The 12,183-nt window shown below is 34.8% G+C and overlaps 1 protein-coding gene across 3 annotated transcripts in view; it reads right to left on the bottom strand.

Moving 5' to 3' along the window:
- The window catches only part of TANK (TRAF family member associated NFKB activator), a 90,257-nt gene that overhangs the window by 36,353 nt on the left and 41,721 nt on the right, over positions 1 to 12,183 (bottom strand). For all 3 annotated transcript variants that reach the window (XM_037140412.2, XM_037140411.2, XM_037140413.2), the window contains exon 2: positions 9,412 to 9,559. In XM_037140412.2, the coding sequence (XP_036996307.1) occupies positions 9,412 to 9,510 (99 nt within the window). In that variant the 5' untranslated portion in view covers positions 9,511 to 9,559. The remainder of the gene's footprint in view (positions 1 to 9,411; positions 9,560 to 12,183) is intronic.

Below are 12,183 nucleotides of genomic sequence, written 5' to 3'. Positions count from 1 at the left end.
AAACAAAAAGGTTTTTTTTAAAATTAAATACTTATGCTCACTGAAAAAAATATGAATAAACTTAGAGCCTGAAAGTCCTTTTAAAGGGTCACACAATTATTGCACTGTCACAGTATTAAAAAAATTTACAAAGCCAAGTGTATCCCGGCACTATCAAAGACCCCATAAAACAGAAAAAATTAACAACCACATTGAAAATGTACAACAGCAATGTCTTGTCAACACTTCTGTACAGAGCACAGACATGACAGCTAAAACAGACAGAAGAGAAGATGCTTTTGACAGCCAGTGTGTGTGAATGATTCTTTGAGTCAGATGGCAGCAACAAGTTACCAACTAAGAGATCTGCATGACAACTAACCATCCATCTGTATCAAACACCATCTGGCCAAGATGACTCTGGCTTCTGTGTATTTGACACTCCTTCCAATTCTAAAGACTAGCAAAACAAGTGGTCTACCCAGCATCTAAAGAGGAAAAACAGGTACTTAGGTACTTACACTATAATGCACTTTGTATCTTTCTCAGTGTACAAAAGCAAAACTTAAAACAATGCTGATCAAATATAGGACACATCTTAAATTTATTAAAAATGGTTGTCCACACATATTTTAATCAAAAGCTTAACAAATATCCCTTTATCCAGGCAAAATCTGAATCTATCTTAAAAACTGGCAGCATATTCTCTATAATTTTGGACATACAGCTGCTCAAGTTTTCATGAGTTTCATTAAAATAAAATAGAGTTCTAAAAACTGAATTATTTTCCTATTGCTGACACTGAAAATTCTAATTTTTCATATTCTCCAAAGCACTTATTTCCTATATGAAAAAAGTCTAGTGCTCTTAAGTCATCTACAATAATCTAAACAGATCAAATGTTATTTCTTTTTGAACATTATGTCTTCTTATCCTAAAGAACTAATCTCAATATTCTGAAAAATACTACTGCTTTCCTTCAAGTATAAAAATTGGAATAAATGTTGAATGAATGAAAAAAGTCTCAATTTAAAAACCTTTCAAACTGTTCCAAAATTAACAAAGAGAACAAAAAACTTCACTGAAGGATTTGCTTGGCTACCACAAAGGCTCTTAATATGGAGTTCCACAGTTCATAAAGTAAGATAATTAGATATTAATTATCCCAATACATAGCATTTTAGACACAAACTTTTTATCTTGATACTTTGGTAAACTAACCATCAATTTTAAGTTTAAAAAAAATGAGATTTTATAGGATCAGCAACTCAGAGACCCTGGTTTCTTCATCTATTCTCTGCTATTATTCCCTTATAATGAGGTAGAAGTCCTGCCTGCCCTCTCTCTCCCTCCCAATACTAAGATTTATCTAGGCTAGAGCTACAGTTTGACAGATCAGATTATCAATCTAATTATCTACTATTAGGTGACAGTGCTGCCAGCAATTTCACAGCATGTCAAATGGTACACTAAGACAAACTATTTTTATTTTACAATCTTGTGTTTTGGCCCTGATTAATTTACTTAGTGTCTTTGAGCCTCGATTTCTTTCTCTTTGCAATGAAGATAATATTTACCTGAAGGACTGAAGGAGGTTGCATGTATAAAATAGCTGGCACATAATAAGCTCCTTGCAAACATTAATTCCTTTCTTTTAATAATGTGCAAGGTACCTACCTAGCATCTATTACCATAGCATGTAGTGCATACATTCATGAATTAAAGCCCGGATTACCACTGAATACAGGCAGTTTGCTACCAGACTTACCACACAACCACCCCATGCTCTAAGCCAGTTTCCTCAGTCTTTCTTCTAGTTCACTGTAACCTAGGACTCAGAAGTTTGTGGTATCGCCATTGAAACAAAAACATTCTGTCAAGCAAAAACAAGAAACTCTGATTGTTCAAAGTTTACAAAGAAAGTTTATAAAACCTATAAAAAACAGGCTCAAAAATTATTAAGGAATAATTAATGGTTGTTAAAAATTATAAAAGTAGCATGTTTGTTGAAAAAAATGCACATATCAAAATGTCCACCAGGACCACAACAAAAATCCAGATAGGTACAAAGTAAAAAGTGACAGTGTCTTCCTTTACTTTGTCTTCAATTCCTCCTCAGTGGTAACTACTACTGACACTTTAGTATGTGCCCTTTCAGAATTCCTGTGTATATGTGTGTGTATCTTTCTTTCTAAAAAATATGAATTTGCCCTGGCTGGTATAGCTCAGTAGACTGAGCGCGGGCCTGTGAAACAGGTCACTGGTTCGATTCCCAGTCAGGGCACATCCCTGGGTTGCAGTCCAGGTCCTCAGTAGGGGGCGCATAAGAGGCAACCACACACTGCTGTTTCTCTCTCACCCTTTCTCCTTCCCATCCCCTCTCTCTAAAAATAAATAAATAAACAAACAAATAAATAAAGCTGTTCTATAACCAAATTTTTCAATAATGCATTATCATTATATGATCATTTCTGATAGCTACTATGCAACCACATCAGCAAACTTTATATTCTTTATCTCATCTATTCCCTACACTAACCTTCTGAGAAGGTTAAAGGTGAGAAAAGCTGAGGGACAAAGAGGTACAAAATAACATGCCCAAAGTTTCTAAGTAGGTAGTAGTAGAACTGGGATTTGAATCCAAGCTTGCCTGACCTCAACGCCCAAGCCCTAAATAACCAGTATGGCATATCATGGGAGTACACCTAGCTCCACGAAGGTCCTCTGTTTGCTATATACTTCCCCCTTAGGCAGTCTCATCCTCAGTGTCTCATTAGAAGCAAGACTCTCAAATTTCTCCTTCTAGTCCAGACCTTTACTCTGAGCTCTAGATCTATGTGGCCAAGTGGTACTGGAAAATTACTTCAAATTTACTTATTCAAAACTAATGGTTCTCCTCCCTCCAACTACCTAACTGTTCTTAAATCTATCAGCCAATCCATTCCCTACATGCTAGCTATGGTGTTCTCTGCAAAATGCAAATCTAACCACAACTCTCATTCTTCCCGCAGCCCGAAAATCTTAATTAAATGGCTTCCTATTGCTCTTAGACTGAAGAAACACAAAATCTCAGTATGGTCTCTATAACTCTACAGTCTTGCCCCTGACTCTTCTCACACTGCAGTATTTCCCATATACTTTCAGTTGTTTTAGGTCAATGGGTCTTTATAACAAAGGCCCTTATATCTGGAAAGTACACCCCCTGTCTCACCCCCCCAAGCCCTTTAAAAAATTACTTCATAAAGATTGTCTTCTCTGACCTCCTAGATTAGGTCAAGCCCCTAATAATTCTAATGGAAGATGACCTCTCTTTCTGATACTTACCAGACTTTGAAATTTTACATTTATGAGATTGTTTGACTAGTCTATGTTTTTCTAGACTGTGCCACTATTCCATAAAACAGGGAATATCTCTGCTTATCATTGCAACCCAATACTTAGCGCAGTTCCTATTATAATATATTGAGTAAGGTGCTCAAAACAGTTCTAAATAAGCATCAGAATTTAAATTTCTCTAATTATTAATGGATCTTCTTGAACCTAGCATACCTGTCTGAAAGTTTTGACAGAACATATTTCTATAAATAAAAACCTAGAAAAAAGGATACATACATTTTAAATTCTGAAAACAAGTCAATGGCAAAATACTAACGAGTACAATAGGAAAAATAAACCTTTGATTAGAAACAGACAGAAGCATCTTTATTTTAATGCCAGTAGCTTCAGCAGAAGAAAAAACCAGAGTGGACTGCTCTATTCTCATCAATACTTTACCGAAACAAAGATGATTTTGGGGGAACGGAGAAAGGAACCAAAAGATGGTAAACAATGAGTCATTTACATTTTAAGTGAAAACGAAGGTGTTTTAAAAAAATAAAATAGTACCTACAATAAAGGCATTTTATGCCTTCATATAATTCTTTAAACCATGTTTTTTTATAAGCTTTTAGAGGTAACATAGGCCTTTAGGCTAAGAGTTAATATTTCAGATGGGTTAAGACCGGCTCTAGAAAAAGGTAATCTGACAAAACAGTCTTTACAACTTTACATTTATTGTCAGGAAAATGTTGGATCTATAATTTGTGATAAAGAGACACAGCAGAGTCAATTAGTCTTATTGACAGAGGCCTTTACCTTAGACTCACTGGTTAATATTGTTCACCTTTTTTACTAGTACAAAGAAAAAGCAATTTATACCACAGCGGCTGAACTATTTTAGGATTAAGATTTCTTTCTTTGTATAAGACATTGTTGATTTTTCTCTTTTAATCCAGAACTGGGCAGGAAGAGACAAATTCCCTTTACTCTGTATTTCTCTTCAACAAGGAGACTTATATTTCTGATTACAAAATAGAAAGGATCCTGGAACAATTAGATATAGGAAGTTTTCAGTAACTTAATCAGATATGAATATATGATTCAGCTAGAGGAAGTTTTCAGTAACAATCATATATAAATATGGTAATATGACTTTTAAATGGCAATCGGTTTTAAAATTTTCAGATTTTTAATTATCTTATTATTGATTCTTCTGAGAAAGATGGTCAAAGAATCAGTAGAGGGTACTTAACTCTTTATTAAAAATACTTGTTTTCTCCCAAGAACAGTGGAAGGGATGGAAAACAAGCAGGTTGGTAATGTAATACAATTGATTACATATTTAACTTCAATTTATGGAATCTTGTGATATTTGAAAATCTCCAGGCACCTTAGCTTAACCATAAGATGTGGCAAAGACTGCTAATTATTCCCCTATATACATTTTCATTTTAAAAAAGATTTTGTTTATTTATCTTTAGAAGGGAAGGGAAGGAGAAAGGGAGAGAAATGTCAATGTATGGTTGCCTCTCATGTGTCCCTGCTGGGAACTGGCCTGCAACCCAGGCATGTGCCCTGACTGGGAATTGAACCTCGATCCTTTGGTTCGCAGGCTACGTTCTCATTTTTCTAAGTAATATGAACTACTAGCAGGGCATATGACATCCAATTAGGGAATATATTTTTTAGTCTTCCCCACTTGTAGGTGTGAGCATGCAACTCAGTTCTGGCTAACAGATGAACAGAAGTGACCTGTACAAATTTTGGTCCATGTAATTAAAAGGAAGCTGTCTGCTCTTCCCTGGTATTTTTCTTTCTTTCTCTTCTACCCCCTCTCTTCCTCTCTTCCCACTGGCGGGGAAATGGTAAGAAGTAGAGTAGCCACTGTGATTCCAGAGACCGAAACCATATTTTAAGGATTCTCGAGCTGTCTTACCACCTGGCTACTCACCTCTAAACTGTTATATGAGTGAGAAATAAACAACTCTCTTATTTAGCCGCAATATTTCTTGGTCTCTGTAACAACAGCTTATCCTATACAATAACTAATTTAGAGGCCAAGCCAACTCTATAAGGGCTATTGTGATTTAAACACTCCTCTATTTGGTAAGTCAGAAAAATCTCTTAGTGTGGATACATATGAATGTTTATACAAAGCAAAAAGCAGAATAAGCAATCCTGAAATGAAACTCTGGATCTGTACATCACTAACTCTCCATTCCCCTCCCCCATCCCCTGAAAGCCATCCTACTTTCTGTCTCCATGAACCTGACCACTCTAAGTATCTCATGAAAGTAGAATCATCTTTTGCGACAGTCTTATTTCACTTAACATCTCTTCAAGGTTCGTCTATGTTGAACCATGTGTCAGATTTCCTTCCTTTTAAAGGCTGAATAATATCTCACTGTATGCATATATAATATTTTGTTTATCTAAATATTCTGTTAAAGTGGTTTTACATGAACTGATTTTGTATGTTAACCATTCTTGCATTGCAGGAATAAATCTAATTTGGTTAAGGTGTGCAATGCATGTAATATGCTGCTGAATTAAGTTTGCTAGTATTTTGTTGAAGATTTTTTTATCAATACCTGCATGGGATATTGGTCTAATTTTCTTTCTTTTTTCTGTTATTTCTGTCTTTGGGATGAAGGTAACATTGGCCTCCTAGAATGAGTTATGAAGTGCTCTCCCCTAATGAATTTTGGGGGAAGAATGTAAAAAGGGTTGGTGTTTTTTCTTATTTGAATGTTTGGTCAAATTCATCAGTGAACCCTCTGGGTCCTGTACTATCATTGTTGAGAATTTTCTGATTACTCTCTCAATCTCTTTATCAGGTATAGATCTATTAGATTTCCTATTTTTCATGATTTAGTCTTGGTAGGTTGAGTGTTTCTAGGAATTTGTCCATTTTATCAAGTTATTCAATCTGTTGGTACACAACTTCTCTAAGGTTGTCCAATTGCTTCTCTTCTTCTCTTGCTCTACTCTCTTTCTCCTTGGTACCTTCTTCTCCTATCACTTCAAATATCATCTCTACAAAGACAAACTTCCAAATCTGTATTTCCATATGGTACCTTTTTCCAAAGACCCACACTTCAATTGCTTGTTGGTCATCTTCCCCTAGCTAATCTTCTAACACTTGAACCCAAAATACCCAAATAAAACAAAATAATAATTTCATTTACCATAATCAGCATTCTCTGTTTCTGTGGCTGCATCATCAGTCTTCCAGTTAACCAGGCTTAAAATCTTCAAAGTGCTAACTATGGTATTTAAAAACTCAGGTCTGACTTAAGAACATTTACCTTTATCTTCATACTAGAAGTTTGAGAACCTGTACATATCATCTTATTACTAAAGATTATAAGTGAGTAATAACTAGTTTGCTTTACTTCAAAGTTCAATGTCATTTCTGGGAGTAGATACATGAGTGGAAATTAGTGATATACATTTAGTACTTTTGATTCTGCAGGTTCAAAAACAATGTTTCATAAAATAAAATCCCAAGAAATAAAAAGGAAGTATAAATGTCTTCTCACAAACATGTTTTTTAAAAAGTTAAAAAATAAATAAGAATAAAATATAAAACCCAATGTCAGAACTCTTATTTTACTATATTACAGGTATACCGTATTTTATTTTGCTTCATTGATATTGCCTTTTCTGCAACATCGAGCCAAGACCCTCTACCAGTATAGATTACAACTCACTGAAGGCTCAGATGAATTTACTGAATAAATCTATCTGATGTATGGCATTAAGTTTAAGGTGTAAAGTGTGTTAATTTGAAACATCTATATATCATAATATTATTAACATTGTAGTGTTATCACATTACATAAGTATTGTAAAATTATGATCGTCTATATTCTGTCTCATTTACTACTTGTTTGTACTGTTATTTACTACACACCTATAACCTTAACCACCACTAATCTTATCCACCACTCCCACCCCCATGCTATCCCCTGGTTAGCACCATTTAACTGGTTTTTATATATTTGACTTCTTTAGATTTTATGTGTGTGATACAAAATAAACCCTTCTATCTTCTGGCCACCACCACCTCCTTCTGCAAACTTATCTTCATTTGTGACTACTTTTTCCTTTCATTCCCTCCGGTTATTAGAGGAATAATGTTTCTTTTCTTATTCATAGTAAAATTTTCAACCTAATCCAGACCAATGGGTTGGCCTGATTTTCCTCTTACCCTTTCGTCCTTTAACTATTTCTTCATCCTATACACTTTAACTCAGATATGTTATCCACATTCAAGGCTAAAATAAAACCTGTTGCTCTGAAATGTGTATCTATAATCTCCAATTCAAAACCCCACACAGATTTCGAGATCCATATCTGTAACCATGCACTAGATGTTTTCATCTTCATGCCCCATAGGTAACTGAATCTAATAACTGAAAATTACACATTTTATTTCTCTATCCCCAAATTTTCACCTTCTTCCCCATTCTTGGTCTCAGTTGTCAGCACACCAACTGATCCAGCCTTCTATTCCAGATACTTGGCTATAATTCTAGACTCCATGCCATACCTTCAGAAATGGCCTGCATGCAGCTGTCACTATTTCTATTCTATCTCCTAAATAAATCTTAGATTTCTTCCCCATTCTCTCTTAATACTAATTTAACTCCTTTTTTTGGTTGCTTGAAATGAAGACCACTTATTTTTTCTTTTAAAAATGGAAGTACAACATATATACACATATATTAAAATATGCTTATTAATAGATATTCATGTATAAGTGTATATTAAAGTACAGCCCTGGCCAGGGTGGCTCAATTGATTAGAGTGTTGTCCCTTTCCCACAGACTGAAGGGTCAATGTCTGGGTTTGACTCTTGGTCAGGGCACATATCCAGGTTACAGGTTCAATCCTTGGCTGGGATGCATATGAGAAGGTAATCAATTGATGTTTCTCTTACATTGATGTTTCTCTCTTTCTCTCAAAGCAATGAAAAAATGTCCTCAGGTGAGGATAAAAAAACAAATAAATAAAGTACATAAAGCTCAACTTTATGGTTGCCATGTACTTTTAAATTCCTGGCTCTTAGAACATTGGTTAGCGTCGATATGTTTGTTTAGCTGAATTCCACATTATTCTCTATCCTATCTATTTTCTATCCCACAATCTTTTGTGTAATTATATATTAAGACTTTTCTAAAGCATATATGTATTAATCCTTCAGTAAATTTTTAGAAAGATTTTATTTATTTTTAGAGAGAGAGGAAAGGAGGAAGAGAGGGGGAGAAACACCAATGTGTGGTTGCCTTTCTTATGTCCCCTACTGGGGAACTGGCCCGTAACCCAGGCACGTGACCTCACTGGGAACTGAAGTAGCAAACCCCTGGTTCCTAGGCTGGCACTCACTCCACTGAGCCACACCAGCCAGGGCTCCTTCAGTAAATGTTGACTGAAGAAAAAATACAGTACAAACTACTTAGTCACATTAATCATGACAGGGCCCTAATATCCTTTCACAGTTTCTTCTCCTGGACTGTTCTGACTATTGTCCTTTTGGAACCATAGGATCATCTCATAGTACACTGTGTACAGGGGTAATTTTACAAAACTGAAACTTCTGGTAAGTCACTAAGATTTTACTGAAATAGCCTATTTTTTCCTATTTTAGTTAAAGATGAAAAACTTATATATAACAAATTTAGTTTTAGGATAAAACTAAAATTTAAAATTATACTGTCTTCCTGCTACCCAAATAACCAAGTAAAACCAAAAAAACTAGCTAAGATAATAATACTTCAGTTTGTAATTTTATGTAAGAATTATTTACACCTGAAACTAATATAAAATACTGAAAGTCAACTGTAATGAAAAAATAAAATAAAAAATAATTTACGAAAGAACATTTGTCATCTATTATACATGATTCCTTAAAAATGATCTCTTCCCACAGGTCACAATGTTTTTAAAAAAGAAAACATAAAATTCTCATATTTTATCCATTAATATATCCCCATGTTTCAGTAATCATAGTTCTTCAAAGCACTGTCTAACAATATCATATTTTTCAGTAACAAGACTCTCAAATTTCATTTACCAGGATACATAACTTTCAAAACCAGAACCACATACCTTTTGCTGTAGTTCTTTTACTGCAGAATCTCTATCCATGCATGCCTGTCGGAAAGCTTCATAAGCTTTATTGAGTTGCTCACCAATGTTTTTATCCATTTCTCTCTGTTCTGTAGCATCACTATCAAGGATGAAGTAAATAACACGTCTGGAAAATAATCAGAACAATTTACAGCTACTAAGTTATATAAATCTCATTTTTTAAATACATCTTAAATACAATTCTAAATGGTTTGTCATGAACATTATAGCATCAAGTACTATAAAGGTTTATAAAGACATAAAAGTATCATCTAAAATCCTAATAATAAATACCATGAAACTTTAATTTCTATAATTTTAAAATATTCTTTACTAGTGCTTAAGGAGCAAGTGGGAATCCAGTTCATAAAGATGCTACTTTGAAAATAGTAATCTGTAAGTGCAACCTGAAAATGGAGAAATATAAAAGTATTCTTAATACATTACAAAAATGCACAACAGGATTAGCAATGTGGGAAGAGATTTCTTTTTACTAAACGAACAGTTACTCCCTTACAAGGTGAATTTTCACTACACTGTATTAGAGCAAAATTAAATACATAATAAATGTTTGTGGATGGAGTTCGCACTGTTGTTATCGCGGAGCAATTAAGACGTGTGAAAATGCTCTTATTTTAGCACAAAACCGAGGGAGAGCTGCTGTGGGACTATATATTTAAAAAGAAAAAACACATCCTCTACTCCCTATTAGTTTTCTAACCTCCCTGCTGTTTCTGAACTACAGGTGATTTACTCAGTGGAGATAATTTGGTTTTATCACCTCAATTTGCGTAACATCTCTAACCACATTCCTGGACTCTGAGCAGAGGACTACCAGGACCGATTCCTCCTGTCCAGCTGTAAACACCTCACCACAGGACCTTTCTCTTAACCCTCTGAAAGCCACAGAAGAGACAGAGTGCCCTATAAGTTATAGGGGGTTTCTGGAGTACCAAATTACTTAGCTTTATAATAGGAAACCCTTCATAAGCTCTGTTTCCAATCTTTCATAACATCTTTCATTTTATCTTTGGGTACACAATGCTTTAAAAATGTTTAGTATTTTACATAAAGATATAGTTTATATAGCATAAAATCACCATTTCAAAGTGTGTATTTGGGTTTTTTTAGTACATTCACTATGTTGTGGAACCATCGCCATTACATAACTCCACTTTTCATCAGCACATAAAGAAACCTGTACCTATTAGCAGTGAGGCCCAACCCCCTTTTCTCCTCATTCCCCGGAAACCACTAGTCAGATTTCTAATGCTATGGATTAGATTATTTTGAACATTTCATATAAATAGAATCATACACTTTATGGTCTTTTGTATCTGGCTTTTTTTCACATAGCATAAAATTTCCATGTTGTAGCATGTAATAATTCTTCATTGCTTTTTATGTCTGAATAATATTCCACTGCAGATATACACTTTATTTATCCATTCATCAAATGGAGATCTGGATTGTTTTCACTTTTTGGTTATTTTAAATAAAGCCACTATTTGTGTAATACATATTTGTGTGAACCTGTTTTTGATTCTCTTAGCTATATACCAAGGTGCAGAACCGCTAGGTTAGATGGTAATCCTCTTTAACTTCTTAAAGAACTGCGAAAACTGTTTCCAAAGAGGCTGTATCATTTTATATTTCTATTAGCAATTATATAAGTGTTTCAATTTCTTCAGCTCTTAATAGCAACATTAATTGTCTATTTTTAAATTATATGCATCTTGGTGGGTGTGAAGTGGTGCCTCAACATAGTTTTGATTTGCACTTCCCTAAAGATGTTAACAATCTTTCCATTGTTTATTGTTTACTTGTATATCTTCTTTGGAGAAATGTCTAGTGAAGTCCTTTTCCCACTTTTTAATTGGGTTGTCTAATAGAGACTTAGCAGATATATATTTATAAATATATACACATGCATATGTATGTATATATATATGTATATAATTGGCAAATATTTTCTCCCATTCTTTAGATTGTCTTTTCATTTCCTGATGGTGTCCTTTGACACACAAAATCTTAAATTAAAAAAAATGTTTTTCTCAATAAGTAAACTAGTGTTTTAATTTTTTAATTTATTGATTTGAAAGAGAGAAACATTGATTTGTTGTTTTACCCATTTATGCATTCTTATATGTGCTCTGACCAGAGATTGAACCCACAAAGTTTTATATTTTTTCTTTTGTTACTTATACTTTCTGTGTCACATCTAAGAAAATACTGCCTGACTTCCAGCCAAGATGGAGGTGTAGGTAGATATACTGTGCCTCCTCACACAACCAAAAGAAGGACAACAAAAAATTTAAAAAACAAAAATAGAAAGAACTGCCAAAAAATTGAACTGTATGAAGTCCAATAACCAAGGAGTTAAGGAAACATTCATCCAGACCTATAGGAGGGGTAGAGATGGGCAGCTGGGGTGGAGAGGACTCAAGGCAGGGCAGGGGCTAGAAGACCAGGGCAGGTGTGGTAGCTGGCAGACCGGGCATTCCTGCATTTGGGTGTGGATAAACCAGGAGGAACGACTGGGGAGTGAGACAAGACTGCACAACCCAGGTTTCCAGCCCGGGAAATAAAGCCTCAAAACCTCTGACTGAAAAAACCTGTGGGGGTTGGGGCAGCAGGAGAAACTCCCAACCTCAAAGGAGAGTTCATTGGAGGGGCCTATAGGGTCCTGTAATATACACAACCCGCCCAGGAATCAGCACCAGCAGAATCCAAATTGCTTGTGGGTAGTGG

Source organism: Artibeus jamaicensis, unplaced genomic scaffold, assembly GCF_021234435.1.
Source record: "Artibeus jamaicensis isolate MK-2021 breed Jamaican fruit bat unplaced genomic scaffold, CSHL_Jam_final contig_391, whole genome shotgun sequence".
In the NCBI taxonomy this organism is placed as follows: domain Eukaryota; kingdom Metazoa; phylum Chordata; class Mammalia; order Chiroptera; family Phyllostomidae; genus Artibeus; species Artibeus jamaicensis.
Note: the sequence above shows the minus strand (reverse complement) of the source record. Positions and strands in the feature narration are given on the sequence as shown.